At 46.5% G+C, this 17,919-nt stretch overlaps 1 protein-coding gene across 1 annotated transcript in view; it reads right to left on the reverse strand.

Annotated features, from left to right (window-relative positions):
• Positions 1-12,967: 12,967 nt before the first annotated feature.
• Positions 12,968-17,919, reverse strand: part of CARPB (Carbonic anhydrase-related protein B) — a 246,824-nt gene continuing 241,872 nt past the window's right edge. The window contains exons 9-10 of the mRNA XM_050183355.2: positions 16,924-16,966; positions 12,968-15,575 (exon numbers count right to left, since the gene is read on the reverse strand). Of these exons, the coding sequence (XP_050039312.1) occupies positions 15,550-15,575; positions 16,924-16,966 (69 nt within the window). The 3' untranslated portion in view covers positions 12,968-15,549. The remainder of the gene's footprint in view (positions 15,576-16,923; positions 16,967-17,919) is intronic.

Consider the following 17,919-nt stretch of genomic DNA (forward strand, 5'->3'; position numbering starts at 1 on the left):
GCTGCGGCCACCCGAAACCTGGGCGCGAGCTCCCCCTCTTAGCCGTGCGAGCATCTGAGGCCCCTCGCACGTTGCCCGTAACGCGCCCCGTGCAGGTAGGGAGAGCTCCCGTCCAGAGGCCGCGGCTCCACTCAAGTTGGGTTACACGGACATGCCACCGTCCGCATCGTTCAGTCACCTCTAGACTGTGAACGGTCGCCGTACTCTTCCCAGTACCAAGTTACGAGACCCGACTTTTGCGATGTGGCCTCCAGCGAGCTGGATTACAGGGGCGCGCGACGAATCCCCAGCCCTAACAGCACGGTTATTGAACTCTCTCACAAGGAACGCAATCCGATACCAAGGCATCCAAGTAGTTGGATTACAAGGGCATACCAAAACCCCAGCCATTTCAGTGTGGTTCCTGTTCATCAGACGATGGTTAGTCCGGGCGAACAAAAGACCTTGTATTCAAGCCGGTAGCTCTAGAATTCATCCGACTTCGTTCGTGTACGCGCTGATCAACACCTTGCCCCCGGGCAATGTGTTACAGAGGCGCGCCTCAAACCTCGGACATAGTACAGCCAGGCATAGTACAAGGCAACACTTTTCATGGTCAATGGGAAAGGTACGTCGGCTGTGGAGCATTCTCACACGTAAGGCAGACTTGATACTTCACAGTATCAGGTCTGCCTTACAGCACAGAACATACGAGCACTAGGATACCGGGCATTAGGGAAATACACCACCCATAATCTGGAAACAGGCACAACATAATCTTTCAGTGGATTCATCTAAACTGTAGCATCATCGGCAACTATGTTGCTTACAGAGTTGCGCGGTCTTCCTACGAAGAGACCGAGACGCGTCCAATATCTTTGGCGAGGATGGACGCTGTCAGGGAACATTTCTTGCATGCTAAAAGGCGGAAGCTTTCTAGAGTTCAAGTGCCTTCCATTGCCGAGTGCATAAGCTGGACCTTTGCTACGGTTACAACTGCCATCTTACCTTGCCCGCGGAGAAACAACCTTGTTGTGCCACTTGTGGCTGGGAGGAGTGGCGTTTACGAAAGCTTAATACTATATTATGAAGAGGGCCGATAGCCCAACGTGCGACTCCTGTAGATACGAGAAAATCACAGAGCACCTATTGTGTGTCTGTTCTCGCTACGACGTCAAACGCCTATTTCTCCGGACAACGCGGCTGTTTTCGCATTTCGCCTCCATCGAAATGGGGCCGCCGTGGCCGGGATTCGAAAAACGAGGTAGCGAGATCGCATTTCAATGGGAATAAAATGCGAGAACACCCGTGTACTCAAATTTAGGTGCACGTTAAAGAACCACAGGTGGTTAAAGAACCCCAGAAATTCGAATTTTCGGAGTCTCCCACTACGGCGTTCCTCATAATATGATCGCGGTTTGGGCACGTAGAACCCCATAATGGAATTTTTAACTTTAAACCGACTGGACTCGAGACTGTTCTCTGCGCCAAAGATACTTCGATAGTGGTCACATCCATCACTGGCACGAAAAAGCGATGTGGCACTATTACAATACTTGAAGTGCACCGGTATGAGAGACCGCTTATAGTGCTCCTGTGCACCCTCCCACGTAGACTTCAGGGCTCACCCTTTTCATCTTTCTATTCCTTTCCCTTACACCGGTGTAGGGTAACAAACCGGACCATTGTGTGGTTGACCTCTGCCTTTCATCTTCTTGCTCTCCCTCTTCCCCGCTTCGATGGCGTGCTTTTTTTTATGCTCCTTTCATTTTCCTTATAAATTGTACTGTGTACTATATATATATATATATATATTGCGATGTGCTAACGCAGGACTTGTACAAACTTCCTTATGAGGCTGAGAGAAGCGGTGTTGTGCCACTTCAGTTCTTTGTGGAGCTCACCTCACAAGCCATGTGTGACCAAGGGCCTCAAAAGAAACCGAGCCACTTTACTGCTCCGCATTCGCACGGGCTCTACTCGTACCGCTGCGTGGATGCATAAGTCTGGCCTGGCGTTGTCTCCATTATGTTCAACGTGGCGTCTGCGGGGACATAGAACATTACCTTATGGGCTTTACTCTGTATAACGCGGAAAGGAGTGTGTTATTCGGGTCCCTCAAGAAGGCAGGAGTTCCTCACAGTTTTCTTCAGGGCATTGTATTCCCGGGCGGGAACCAGTTGTGTAGGAAGGAGGTTTCTCGCCTTCTCTTAAATTACCTACAGGACACGGATTTGGCCTCAACATGGTGACCTTAGGAGTGACTATTTGTAATTGTGAGGTCTGTGTCTGATTTATGTGATTTATTTATTTTAAGTGTCGCTACGGTGGAGCAGTTGCCGGCAGCTACTACAAGGCTAATCCCACCAGTAGCCTACAACTCAACTCAACTCAACTCAACTCAACTCAACTCAACTCAAGGCTTACAGTTTAAATAAATTAACTAAACAAATAAGTATCAGTTTCTGGTCGTCCATGTGACCTCGAGAGTAACCTTGACACGTGCCATATACATATATACACATAAACAAATTATATTTCCGATGGTTGATTTCGAACCCAGTTCGCAAAGCACAGAAGCCTGATGCTCTAACCATTAGGCCGTGAACGCGTGCCTAAATGGGCGAAGTAATGCACGCCTACGACATTCTCTCGTGTAAGCCGGGCCTTTGAAGTGCGTTTGCTGCGTCGTACAGCACTCATTTGCTTATAAAAAGTAAGCGTGTGCATCGTCTGGCTGACGACGAAGATAGAAGTTACGGGGGGCGTTTTTTCGCCGAAATTCCCTGCGCGTCTCTCACCGTACTGCGGCACCGGGGAGCGTTTCTAGATACGTCGTATCCTGTCGACGTGATGCGTTTTAATGCTGAATAGAAGTTGCGCTGTGTCTGCAAGCTCCCCCACGGTGGCCTAGTAACGCATTCGTTGCTGAAATCTGCAGCGCTTTTCTTCTTGTAATGTACCAATTTGCTTGCTGGCTTATGAACGCTTCGCGTGCACCAGTCACCACAGTGGATGGTTCTACATATTTTTTTTTACAACGTAGCTGTCGCAGCCATATGTACGTACCAAGATAAACATCACGCCATCAAAGTTGTGCGACCAACGGCTATGCAACAGAACACGTCTAGTTAGGTTGGATCATGTTTGAGAGCAGCATCGCTGCGGCGCGCAAGTAGGGGCGCGTCGTCGTCTTTTTCTTCACCCACACACGCACACACACACACGCGCACACACACACACACACACACACACACACACACACACACACACACACACACACACACACACACACACACACACACACACACACACACGCACACACACACACACACACGCACACGCACACGCACACGCACACGCACACGCACACGCACACGCACACACACACACACACGCGCGCGCGCGCACACACGCGCACACGCGGGCACGCGCGCACACGCGCGCACACGCGCGCACACACGCACACGCACACGCACACGCACACGCACACGCACACTCACACACGCACGCACGCACGCATATTGCGGTGCTTCTCTTAAACACAGAAAAAGGAGCCACGCAAAAGACAGTGCGCCAAACCAATTGAAATTGATGTTCTCAGATGTGTTACAAAACATAGTCCAGGCATATCTGCCTGAACTATATTAACTAAATAGTTAGTTGATTAATCATCATACACTATTTAGAAACATTAAACAACAGTGCACGCTGATCACATTCAGTTGGTTTCATACGCATAAAATGGACCTAACGAAACTGTCGAAAGTATAATAAGTAAAATTTTAGTAAATTAAACATTACAATTTAACCAACTGAGAACAATACAAAACACTCGACGTACCTTTAAGTTGCTGCTAACGGCGAACAGTTGATTTCATCCCCACAGACAGATTCGCCTTTTAATTCTTTTATTTATTTCTTCATTCTTTATTTCATTTTCTTTATTTATTTTTGTTTGCTGCATGATAAGTCAGACACCCTGTATATTAGTACACCTACGCATTCAATGAAGAGAAAAATTCATGGGGCACTTAGTTATCCCTACGTAAGTGAATGCGAAAGCATTGCGGCCACGCCAGCAGAAGCGCGGCGAAGCCCGGTGGCGCCACTGGCAAAGTCACGTGACTCGACAGGCCACGTCAGCAGGAACGCCGCGACGTCACGTGACGAACGGTATTCGTCACAAGGTGCGCAAAAAGTAAGGTCGTGGGTTCGACTCCTTCCAAAAGTCGGAGGTTCGTCTACCAACAAAGGTGGTGGGTGCGACTACTACTAAAAGTTGTGGGTTCGAGTGCCTGCATTGACGCCATATTAACTAATTATATCCTAATTAACTACGCCTTAATTAACACCAACGGTCGTGAGTTCGACTCCCACCAATGGTCGCGAGCTCGAGTGTCTTAATTAAATATATCTTAATTAACTGTACATTGATTAACTTCGCCTTAATTAGCATCAAATGTCGTGGGTTCGACTCGCACCAAAGGTCGCGGGTGTATAGCCTTTTTGGACCGTCGTGTGGTCACGCCGATGGCAGCAACGCCGGACTTTCTGCCTCATGAGTCAGCAAATGCATGCACGTTAATAATTTTTTTGTAGATGAACGATACTATCAAATACAAACTTCAGTGAAGCCTCAAATACTACATCCATGCATTTAATTTTATGAGAGGACTCTGCCAAGCAAAATCCTGCAAGGCTGTATGAGCAAGCTGGCTTTTTCACAATAATGGACATAGGGTGGCAGAGCACGCTTTACAGAACAAAAAAAGACAAAAACATGTCGAGAATGTAAATTATCAGATTAGCATTTACAAAGCTTTTGGTTCATAATTGCTCTTTCACATTGGGCGGCCGCCTTCATCAATAATATGTACAGCACGAGGAGTGGCTACAATTGTCTAATGTAAACAATTCGAAAATAGTAGGTTTTTAATGCGAACCTTTTTTGCCTACCCTCCCGGGTTTAGCGTGGCTGCTGCTGCTAGCTGCGGTGCTCCGCTCGGTCGGTCGGTAGGTATCTCGGAGGATGTGTTCATATGTAAATAGGCGAAAACTAGGGGCCCTATAACGTAAAACTATTCCAATATGTTTTTATTCCAATCTGCTGACGTCAAATTTGCGTAACCGCTGACGCAAGCACCCGGCGGTCACCTGCAGGGTTGCCTGAACAAAACAATCAAACGCTTTCCTCGTTCATAGGAGGTCACTTTTGTTTGCTTGAAAAACGAATATTGCCTACACTGAGCGGCTTGTCCTATCTAATTGGCTGACAAGAGGTGAGGAGCACGCTCAAGTGGAGGGGGATTCGATAGGGCCGAGCCACTGCACTGAAAGTATTTAACCTGATGAAGAAGGTGGTGCCGGCGTCTGCAATTGGCCCACTTTCCCTTACTTCGCTTGCGATGGCTGGTGGAAAATTGCGGCGGCATGCAACGGAAGCTTAAGAATGACGCTAAAACGGATCCTCAGAAAAGAAGATTTGGCAGAATGAGGTCGTAAACGTGGCGAAAGTGCTCGAACACGTTACATGGCCAGGCAAAAAGCTTTATTATATGCAAATAAACACATACTCTTCGGCAGGTGCGAGTACCCAGCGCCCGAGCGATCGGCGGCAGCCATCTTTTATTCCTTTCGGAACGGGGCAGCCTGCGGCTATTCAGAAGAAAATTCAGTTTTGTTCGGCATATTAATGCATCTTTAATGCGTTCACGTCACTTTGACGCGGTGGGTGTTTGTGCGGTTTTGTTTGCCTATAGTGTTTGCCTATGCTTATGTAACCACTCTTTTGTATTTTTGTTACCATAACCCTTTTTTTATACATTCACTATAACTGTGCTAAGTGCGTATTTGCATATTTGTAGCACTTTCCTATCTTTTTGTATTGACTTCTTGTATTGCCCTCCTGCTGTGCTCTCGGTTGAGAGCAGAAGTATTGAAAACAAAAACAAAAAAACAAACAAACAAACAAACAAACAAACAAACAAATAATGTCTTTATGGTGAACAACAAAGTAGTGTCAGGAAGCGCACCTATGTTGTCGGTTAACCGGCTGGTTACGTGTAGGAATGTGGAAGCATTATAGTCCCACGGGTGACATGTTTTGGAGTAATGTTTCTACATGTATTAAAGTTGTTTCTGCCAGTGTTGCACTCGGTGTGTGTATTTGCGTATTCGTTGGCCACCACATCGCAAACTTTCGGGCCCTCATGCTGCAGAGCGATGAGGTTGGCCGAGGTTGCACGTGGTGGGTAGCATGCCGTAGACGTAGTTGTAGTTCAAAGCAATCTTATTTCACGCTGTGCGATCCTCGATATCTAGCGGTAGGTCGGTTGTGATGACGTCGTCTTGTGTGGCGACACCGCGTGTAGGGGAGCGCGGCCGTTACACCTGCCATAATACCGGCCGTGAGACCAAAGCGGAAAAGAAACCACCCAACTCAATCTCAGAGACTGGTGTGAGGGCATCAGAAGGGACATCAAAGCAGCGTCCAAAAGGACTGTTACAGACACTAATGTAGAGGCAATGGACTCGAAACTTGCCCACTTAATAGAAGCCAAGGAAGCCATAACCCGAAGGTGGCGGGCCCAAAGGCTAAATCGTAGGCTGAGGAAGAGAATCGCAGAACTTAACAAGCAAATCGAACAACACTGTAACACCCTCTGCCAGCAACAGTGGGATGAGTTTTGTGAGTCAATCGATGGGCAAATAAGGAACGGCAAGGCGCGGAAATTGATCAAGCATCTGCTGGATGAAGAAGGCACTACAGCCAACCGGAGACACAGCCTTGCCCGAGCTATACACGTAGCCCTTAAAAATCAGCCAATCGAAACAGTTACCAAACAACTAATTGACAAATATCTACCAGTTAGAAATGAGCAGGACCAACCACTTCCATTAGAATACAGGGGAGCCGCTCAACCTGAACTCGACCGACCCTTCACCAGATCCAAAATCCGGAGGGTGTTAAGTGAACGAAAGTCAGCCCCCGGTCCTGATGGAGTAACAAACAGATAACTTAGCAATCTCGTTGAGGCATCAATTGAATCGCTGACAGACTTCATCAATGAGGCATGGATCTCAGGCGAAGTCTCAGAAGAATGGAAAACCTCACAAGTTATGCTAATACCGAAACCGGGTAAACCTCCAAGCTTGGACAACTTAAGGCCAATATCACTTACGTCTTGTGTGGGGAAGGCCGCTGAAAACGCAGTCCTTAATAGGCTAAAATACCACTTAGAGGACAATAATATGTACACTAACAACATGTGAGTTTTGGGTCCGCACATTCCACGCAGTATGCCATGAAGCAAACCAAACACCACATACTCGACGGATATTTTAGAAATGCTAAGGCCATACTTGGATTAGACTTGGAAAAAGCGTTCGTCAGCATCGCGCATGAGTACATCCTCAAAACGATAGAAGACATCGGACTCTGGTTGAGGATGTTTAATTACATCAAATTCTTTCTCGAAGCACGCACGGCGAAGATAAAGGTCGGAGACACAAACTCTGAAGTGGTTCAGCTCGGAGATCGAGGAATCCCCCAAGGATCGGTGATCTCTCCCGTCTTTCTCAACCTGTACATGATCGCTCTGTCCAGAAAACTTGGCAACATTAGGGGCATTGACCATACCATATATGCTGATGATCTCCCTCTATGGTGTGCTGGTGGCAGTGACGGGCAGATAAAGGACGCACTGACTGACGCGATCAGGACGGTGGAGAAATACCTGAGACCCACTGTACTCAGGTGCTTCCCACGTGAATCGGAGTTGCTACTTTATAGACGGGAAAAAGGGGCAGGCCTAAGGGCTGGAAACCTCTATCGCAAAGCGATATACACCTACTTACAGAAAATGGTGTCATTATACCCAGAGTCAACGTGATCAGGGTACAAGGCTTTTTCATTGATGCAAACGGTTGAAACCATACGGATGTCAAGACATTCACCCTTAAAACGGACAACGCGTGCAGGATGACCAGACGCCTGGCAGGAAGACAGAAGGGCACGAAAGAAGATAACCTCATCAGGTTAATCAACTCTTTCGTACTCTGCCATATTTCATACGCAGGTTCAACAGGACGCAGGTTCAACTCAAGAATCTTGACTCAGCGATCAAGAAGGTTGTTAAAAACGCATTGGTGCTCCAAATGCGAATTTGCACTGAAATATTGCTCAAGTTAGGAATACACAACACGACCATGGAGATCGCGGAGGCTCAAGAAATATCACAAATAGCGAGACTATCTACAACAAGCATGGGAAGATCATTCCTGGACAAGATCATGATCAGCCCCATTGCGGATCCAGTACAGTACACTAAAGTTTATCGAGAATTCGCAGACAACACAATTGTCGCACCTCCCCCTAGAATATGCACCCAAAACATAACATCAACAGGACAGTTGAAGGAGACAGGGCGAAAATAAAAAGATGGATAAAGGGGGCAGAGGAGCCTGCGAAAATAAAAAGATAGATAAAGGGGGCAGAGGAGCCTGCTTTGTTGATTCGGCAGCCTACAACGATCGAACTAAGTTCGCGGTGGCGGTAGTGGATAATCAGGGCAAATGCACCAACTGTGCCACGGTCTACACTAGCAAACCTGAAGTCGCTGAACAAGTTGCCATTGCATTAGCACTAACAGACAATAGATTCACAGAAATGTATAGTGACTCGAAAACAGCTATTAGAGCTTTCAATAGGGGAAAGATTGCCCAACAGGCTGCGAGAATAATTAACAAAAGGCAAACAAATGTTACACGTTACATTAATTGGTTCCCGGCGCACCTTGGTTCAGTTGACGACATTCCTGTCAATCCAAATGAATCGGCCAATAGCATCCCTCGCAAACTTACAGACTGGGCCGCTTTTACATATGGTTTTGATTCTGCTGGATTGAAGTACTTACAGAGAGCTACGCTCATTACATACAATGAAATTACAAAACAGTGCTACATGGAAAGGAGGGAGTTTCCACCATCTCACTATAGGCTAAACAGAGCACAAACAGTTACACTTAGGCAATTACAAGCACAGTCTTATTATTCACCTGCACAAATAAAGGAATGGTATGACTTTGCAGACATGAATATTATATACAAAGCATGCAAAAAGGAGATATGCACGCTTGAACATCTGCTCTGGGAGTGTGGGTCGCTCGGCCCTGGCATTTCCCGGAATCGGCTTTTAGTAATGATCAGATCTCCAGATCATATCCCTCAAGTCCTGGCTGTCCAGTACGCCTGTGATAGGGCTAGGAAACTTGACCTCCCGGTCCCAACAAGGGACTAGCCAGGCAGGTGGCAACAGCTTGTACAGGACCGGAATAAAGTTTGTTTCCTCCTCCTCCTCCTCCTCCTAACGCGCTGCCTCTCACATGACTACTGCCACGCCCTTCCGCATCCTGTTTGTGGCGTGTGTCCGCTTGATGACGCTTGACCGACCTTTCGATGAAATACCGCATTACATTAAGAGGAAGCTTTAGCTCGGGCCCAGCTCCGACGCGGCCTATTCAAATACATGTAAAATGCAAAAACGTTTTTCTGAGATAATCCCTGGATCGACTTTAATGAAATTTGCTGCATTTGAGAGATAAAATTAAATTCTGATGATTATTGGAAGTGGAATTTCTATATAGGGCTTGAATTTTGTTTTAAAATATTTCAAATATTCGACCGTTTGAAAAAAATAGAAGCACGAAGTTGACAAATTTATAGCTCTGCATCAAGAACAGATATCGTGGTTCTGTAGACGCCATCCATTAGACCATTCAAATCTGACAAATTCGATATGTCATTTTACATCTTGCGTGAATTTGTTACGTTGGTTACAACTATGCAAAAGCTGTATTTCCATATTACTAAATTTTATTATATTTATGTGTAACATATCAATTTTGTCCGCTTTAGATTTACTATTAGATTGTATTAGAATTGTATTTGAATTAGAATTGTATTATCATTTTTCGTTGTTGAGTTACAGAGTTGTAAACTTGATAGCTTCGTTTTTTGAAAATTTTCAATTTTTGCCGGCCCGCGACCCCTGCCGACCACTAAACCAAGAGTGGGTGGGGAGGGGTTCCTCAGGACTCAATGAAGTTATTTCCTTCTCCTTGCCAATTTTTAATAAAGAAATTGACGACGTAACTCAAAAATTCGAAACCAACAGTCACTAGATTTTAAGTTTTTCTTTTAATTGCAAGAAACCTCGTCAAATTTGGTGCAGTGGTTGCCGAGAAAAACGAATTCTTCTTTTACATGTATTTAGATCGGAGCACCTGAGATAAAGCTTCCACTTAAGTGGAATCCTTGATTTACTTGATTCTTTTTTATTTAGCTATCCGGCAGGCGCCACTGGGCCTGTGCCTATTCTTGGTCAATCTTTCGGAACGGGTATGCCCCACTGTGGGCTTAGAGGTACGTGATTCCTAAATGTTGCCTGATACGCGCCGTAGTTTTCTGTGCATTCACCTGTCATCGCCACCCTTCCATTAACGAGCATCCTACGTCTCCTTCGTCCTTGTGACGTCGCTGCGTATGCGTCTCCCACTGTGCATCCACCTGAATTGGTTTTTGCATTTAGGCATAGCCTGTGAGCGGTGCGTTGGTTAAGCTTACATAAGCACTGCGTGATACTGCGCTTTGCGTCCGATTAAATTAAACGCTGTTAAACGCATCCCCGTCAGTCGTATAGGATTTATTACGCGCCACTTCACTACAGCACTACAGCTTCGATTCACACACATTCTGACGAGCGCGTTGGATCTGCGTCATTTCAAAGCGAATAGCTTTCTTTGGCTCCTTCGCCCGTTTTCCAGGCCGGTGGTTGGACTTTCACAGCGGACGCGAAGCCGCTGACGCAGAGCACGCGTGGGCTCATGCAACCGAGTTGCCGGTTTCGTTTGTTGTCGAATGACGACTACTATCTATCTTGGAGACGCACGTGCTGTCTACCTGTACTACCGCTTCAGATGTACGTACTGGTTAACGGCTATTTCTTCCAAGGAATTTCACAATAAGAGAGCAAACGCTGCATAAGTATGCTAACTGCAACACATATAAGGCGTCGGGCGCGTCATTTTCATACGGCAAATGGCCTTCTTGAAGTGTTCGTCTACTCGCGTACATCGACAATCATTGTCAATGGTTTCTGCGTTTGTTTTCTTCTTGTGTTTTTTTACGTACAGGCCCTGATTGCTTCAGTCCATGGAGTCGCAAGCCGCTATAGCAATTACAGTGTATGAGACGAAACCGATTGCTCCGTTTTCTACTAATGAATAAGAGGCAGCAGTTCTGCAGTTAATACAAATTATAATATACATTACACTGAGCGCTTTTTCAGTTCTTGTTTTTCCCTCATGGCCGCTTTGTATCGCTGTGGTCTTTACGTACGTGTGTACGTGCATGCGTGTGCGCGTGCTTATGCGTGGGTGTGTGTGTGGGTGTTTGTGTGTGTGTGTTTGGTTATGAGGCGTAAGTGGGCGAGAACGCGTGAACTATAATAGTGAAGGAACAAATTGTTAGCAGGCGGGCAAGAAAGACAGCCGAGCGAGCGAAATTGACTTCTGCTTCTAACCAAGTCTTCACGGTTTACCACGAACATTACGTTAGACGGGCACTAATCTCGTAGGCGTACGTAACGACGGCGCGCGCGCGCGTGAGGACGTTGCGATCCACCTGCGCCGGGTGCTTCCGCCCTCCTCGCGCTGCTGCACCCGACACGTGCGCGGCGGAAACCAGAAAGAGGCTCGGCGCGAGCCCCGGGCCGAGTCGCGGAGACAAGCGCATAGCGTGTTCACGCTAAACGTTTTCCAATACGCATTCGCAGTCGCCACCGTTGCCAGGCGCTGTGCTGGTGAGAGGCCGTTACAGACGTTCTCTTCTCGTTCCTCGAGCTGCAGGAAAGTAGCCGACGAGTGCGCGGACGCTCCTCGAGCCCCCCTCTCGCTCGTCGGCGCGTCCGGGAGTACGAAACTGCGGACGAGCGATATTCATTACCCACTTATGGATTTGTCATTACAGCGGAATGCGTGCCTGTCTGCTTTACTCGTAAGTACCTCTGGCAATGCGCGCGGCGCGTCGGCGCTAGCTTCAAACGCACCCGCTGTTCCATTTGCGCGCGGCAAAAGTGCTGGCGTATAGCAGAGCGGATGTAGCGGTAGAATAGTTGACCGTATGCGGTGCAAATATCGGCTCACGTTTTTTTTTTTCTTCTGTCTTCTTTTCTGTTTCAAATGCTGCTCTTGGATTTTTGTCGGCGTGAGCGCCGGCGACATGAGAGATTACATGTTGGTCAAGTTGGAACCAACGGCAAAGAAAATGCGGACTGATTCGACCTTGTCGGCCAGTATGGACAAAAGAAAGGGTCAGGGGTGTAACATTGAACCTAAGAAATGACAAAATGAGGGCTAACTTGTAGTTGCATCCCTGTCGCTAAAACTGCTCTGTAGCCCCGAATTGAGATAGCAATGCTACAAGCGGTCATTTGAACATACGAACGTTAGTAGATGCTGTTTGTACGTTTTCATTTAGAGGAAATAACTATCCTCTTTCTTTTCTATTTTTGTTTGTGAAAAGTTCCTACTTTCTCAATTTCTTTTTCGGGCAGCCAGGGTCGGAAGTAAATCAATAAAGAAATCGACCTCACTGTGTACCGTTGATTGGTTCGAAATATTCTACGCCACGAGAGCTATCCTCTGGCTTTTAAACGGAGCTGTGTTTAAACGGAGCTGCTTAAGTTGTTCGTAAGAACTCCAGTCGCTCCAGTTAAGCGTACAGCATGCTTGCAAGCAAAACGCAAGTGTTGCGTTGAGCGACACGTAACTGAGACGCTTGCCAATGAGATCTTGCTCATCGCTGAAAACAAGACACTTTATTGACGACGTGACGACTGCTTCACGTTCCGGCAGTGTGTTCACCAGTGACCATGACCCGTCGTTCCCTGGACTGTTTGCATACCTAGTAAGCTTGAACACGTCCCTTTTTCATTTTCGTGACACCTTTTATTTCAAACAAATGAGAAACAATCATCTCAAAACATAACACGTAGTTCTTTTCTTTCTCAAAATTTTATATCTTGGAGTCCTGTGGAAGGCAATTGCGATGTTAAAACACTGCCAACTCCTGGGGAAAAAAATACATCGACATTTCGCCGTTTGAAATTGTGGTTCTTCTTTCTTTTTTTTTTTTGGGGGGGGGGGGTCGCGTATTTATTTTTCTCGTGCGCGTACGCCTTCAATTTCGAGTTGTACTGGGCCATTTGCAAAGCCTACATGGAAAAAATAATAGCAAGAGAAGTACGAGGCAAGAAAAAAAAAATGATTGGACACGCGTGCAGGTCAGAAATTAAAAGCACTCTTAGCGACGCGTTCTGCAGCACTCGGCTTCATCACGCGTAAGCTTCAATTGACTTCCGGCGCCTTCAAAAAAAAAAAAAAAAAATAGGGAGTCTTGCGGACGCTCTGTCGAAACGGTGTCGTCCAAAACAAAACGAGAGGTCCGTGTCCTAGGAAGCACTAGAATCTGACGTGGCTGCGTCACAGTCGTCGTCGCATTCGACGAGGCCATCTCAGGTAGTGTTGCTGCTGCTGCTGTTGTTGGTGTTGCTGGTGGTGGTGATGTCGTTCCCCGCCTTGATCGTAATCGCGAGCGTCGAAGTCCCGAATTCTGACACCGTAACCGTCAGGTGCGATGTTAATCAATCTTCTCTCTCACGTTGGTGGTCGAACTGTTGTTCCACAGCAGCCGTCTCGCTTCTTTGGGCCACCATGTCGTAGGTACACACGCTCACACATAAACGCACGAAAGCGTGCGATGCATTTGTGCATCGCGTACATCGCGTCAGTGCGTTACGATGCAGCTGCATTGACATCTTTCCTTCCCATTTCTCTTCTCTCCTTCTCTCTCAATCTTATTGTGTCTCCTCGTGTACTCCGTGTGGACATTCGTCCTCAAGAATCATTGGTGGCAACACTACGCCCGTAGGCAAATACCACATTTAAGACATTTAAACGAATGTGCCCTGGCCGGTAGAAAAAGAACAAGAAATAAACTCCCAATCAAAAATTACTTCCTGACTATAAATAGCGTTAAATTAGAAAGTATACTCTGTGCGCGCAGATGCTTGTTGCTTAGCTTCTTTTTTTACCCCTTAAGAAGTATTCTCTGTCATAAAAAATTTACCGAGCTCAAGCCTGCATCAGTGCATCTAGGGTATCCTGCGAAGTATTTTTGAATAGCCTTAATAAAAGCGATTTTGAAAAGTAGCAGCATCTCTTACAGCTTTATACCAATCGACATTTCTCACTTTTGTAAGCGTTTCACGTAGCAAGGCAACATCCTTAAAGACACGTGAAAGGCCCTGAAACTGAAACCGGTGTTCACTGGAGCAGATGAAAATCAATTGCGCCGGATAATTCCTATCCCACTCCGCTTCCCCCTCCTTTCCTCCACCTCCTTTCCCCTCCCTTCCGAATCGCGGGCGTGATTTCTTAGCACACACGCGTAGCACACACAACTGTACTAAAGGCCTCCGACACTTTTAAGTAGTCTGTAAACTTTTCATCATCGCTTTTAAAGTAGAGACAACTTGTCTTCGCAAAGAGTACACCGAGTGCTACAGTATGTCTGATTTTTCACCTCTCGTGCTGCTCTTTTTTTCTTTGCCAGTATGGAATATCAGCACATCACTCCGAACAGAATGAGCATAACGAAAATTAAGGGAACATATCGATTATTTTATGCCATCCAAGGTTTTTGTCTATAATAGTGCTATAAAGCTATGTTAATTTTGACGCCAAATTATTCCTTTATTCAAGTAACATTGACAAAGTAGCTTACGTTTTCTGAGCTAAATACCAATCTTACTGAACGAAATTAGTCCGTTGTATTGTGCAGCCGTTCTTGAATGAAACCGCACATTATTCTGGGCCAAGAAGTTCAACTCATTTCACTCGTAAATAGGGATAACAGACCCCAGCGCATCTCAAGCTCCACGCTTCTTCAGCGTTTTATTCTGTAGGAGCACCACTAAGAGCGTTCATCGTGTGCAGCAACTTTTCTCAAGGCGTGCGCCTCTGATTCTTGAAACACGTTTCCTCGACGCCTTCCCAAGCTTTCGCGGGAATGTTATCGCTGCCTCCGTCAGTGCGTTACAACAGCACCTCCGACGTTTCACGCGAGCGCGCACACACACTCGCCTACAGCACTGAACCCACTATCGTGTCAACGAAGAGTAAATTCTCCAAGCTCACTTCACACCAAATCATTGGTAAGGAACCGTCAGTTGTTCTCTGGTGCCTGTGGGGATTAAAAAAAGAAAGCCGGGATAACAAAGTTTATGACACCGCCTCTTCTGTGACGCTGCTCGGAGCAAAGCGGGATCACGTTGGGAACTGCACGCACAGACACAGCCACACTTTCGAACGACGCACACGCGCTCACTGAAATGCGGCCCAAGTGGCAGCGAACGCTCCTCTGTCGAAGCTCGGGCGTCGGAAAGTGTCCCTCAGCACCCGGGGTTTGGCCCGCTTCTTGGGGGGGCATCTGGTTCGTCGCCGCCACTCACGGTCCTACGAATTTGGTATTTGCTGCAATCCGGATCATCCCGAGCGAAGAAGGTAGGGAAGAAAGAGACAAATACTTTCAATTAGGAATCAGACCTGTACCAGTAAATGGTATATTTACGATCGTGCATGTTTTAGAGAGAATGCTGAGAGAGATCGGTAAGTATGAACGCGCTGTTCACTGCGCATGTGAAGCATCCAAGAGGATGCGCGTTTTCCCTACAGCTGCGAGACGGAACGTTCAAAATGTAGTCACTGGTCATGTGTCAGTGAGGGAACTAGGCGTTGGAGAACCACGAGGGCTCTTAACTCACGCGATGCTGGTCTCTCTACACCTGTGGTCATCTAAATGGAGGTCGCGTGACAGGCCAATTCAAGGACTCTGTGAGCAGACCGCCTGACCTAGAATTCGAGGTGGATTATCAAGGCAGACGGATTATGCACAGACCGCGACGTAGATGAAGGTGCTGAGTGAAAATGCGAGCAAACACTTGGCTGTGCCCTCTTGCAAGTAGCGATATGACGACGATCAACTAAATCACCCATTTTTTGTCAAACGTATGTATTTACCTTTGCGGCAATTTGGTCCGGGGTGTAAACGGAAGTTTCCTTGTTGTCCGATGCACTACACAAGCTCACTATTATTCGAGGTTTAAGGTATCAAGTGAATATTAAAAATACATAACAGTTGGATGATTAGAGCGCGAATCACATGCTCTGTCAGACGCTCTGAAAAACAGGCCCCGAGAGTGACATGAGGGTTTTAGTCTGACGGGCCGAATTTTGACATTAAGTCACGTTCACATGACAGGGGACGCGGCGGTGCCTCTTCGTGCTTGCAGATAATCATGCGCTACAGGCGCTGTTGTTTACGTAATTATGTTCACCTTTCCGTTTACTTTGATAGTGCTATGCAAACACACAGTGAACTAAAGTAAGGTGGTGGTATGTTTTCTTACGTCCTGCTGATTCCTTGTGAATATGAGCATTTACCAGGTTAACATGCCTCCATGATATGACATCGGAAAAGTGCCACATCGTCCTTGTTTTCTTTTTGGCTGTTGCGCAACAAAGATAATGACCGCGGTCGAAGAAACTATTTCTAATAACAAGTTGAGCAGCTGCAGAGTTGTTTCGTAACCAGTTTAGCATTAACCATGAAAGTTGTAAAGGAAAAGGAAACCAACAATGGGGCAACGCAGGCTGGGGTTTCAGCGAATGTCTCTACTCCGAAACTCCCCACAGGGACTTGTCCTTGTGGGACAACAGTACAGAATGCGTGGATTACAGTGCGGTACTTCGGTCCGTGCGGCGCAATATGTACAGTGCTCGTAAATGAAATTAGTAAATTATTATGGTCGTTTTCACTTACCTTGATAATACATATTTTTGTACATGGATGGGCAGTTGGAGCCCTGGAAAGCAATTTAGAAGAAACGTAAGGCATTTGCGGTAATTTTTCTCATCGTAGGCAAAAGAAGAGGCTGTGAGCAGCCACACTCATTGTAACTGTACATTGCAGGTTCGCGTGCGGGGCTAAAAATAAGAGGAAAAAACTAAAGAATACAGTAAGCGAAATTTTGAAGTATCAGAAAAATCGCAAGATCCCGCACACAGTTGAAAAAGTCGCTAATGACAACATGGAAGCGATTATGAACAACTATTTGGCATTGACGGCGAACTTACCAATAAATGAGCAGAAAACCCAGAGATTTAATTACCAGAATTACTGCCCAACAAACAGCGGAGCTGTTACACTTTCTTCCCAAAGAAAATAGTGACGCACCAGGCTATCTCAACAGCATGACGTTCTCATGACAACCGCTGTTCACGTGATCTCGCCTCCTTTTCCTCCGCTACCGCTGTGTACAGCCGACGCTGGCTAGCGCACTTAATGATTTCCGGCTTTGCAAAGCAATCTTTAGTGTCCAAATCAGCCCGCATTTGGTTGTACTTGTGCGATGTCTCAGATAGAAGTCTTTGTTACTTTGCTTACAACGACTATTTCAGATTACTGGTACTCTTTTTCAAGGGCCGCCTCTTAATGTCCACATCACTTTGTTAATTTGCTACGCTACTCCTAATTGCTTCCCGTACTAAATTTTCACCGTGGGTGCCACATCGCAAAGCGTATCTGTTCATTCGCAAATAAAGTGATCCTTTCGCACATGGCCTACACAGTTATCTTAAGAGATGCATGCACAGACGTAATTAGCTCCTAAGCGAATTCGTAACGCGGACTGCATTGCACGACGTATATTCAGCTGGGCGTCGTCAGGTACAGAAATGTCTATTTAACAGCAGGTGATAGTCGCGCTGTATTCGCAGTAAAAAATGTGAGTTCTTTCCCGCCTTTGTCGCCTTTGAA

The sequence above is a fragment of the Dermacentor andersoni genome, chromosome 4, assembly GCF_023375885.2.
Source record: "Dermacentor andersoni chromosome 4, qqDerAnde1_hic_scaffold, whole genome shotgun sequence".
Classification (NCBI taxonomy): Eukaryota; Metazoa; Arthropoda; class Arachnida; order Ixodida; family Ixodidae; genus Dermacentor; species Dermacentor andersoni.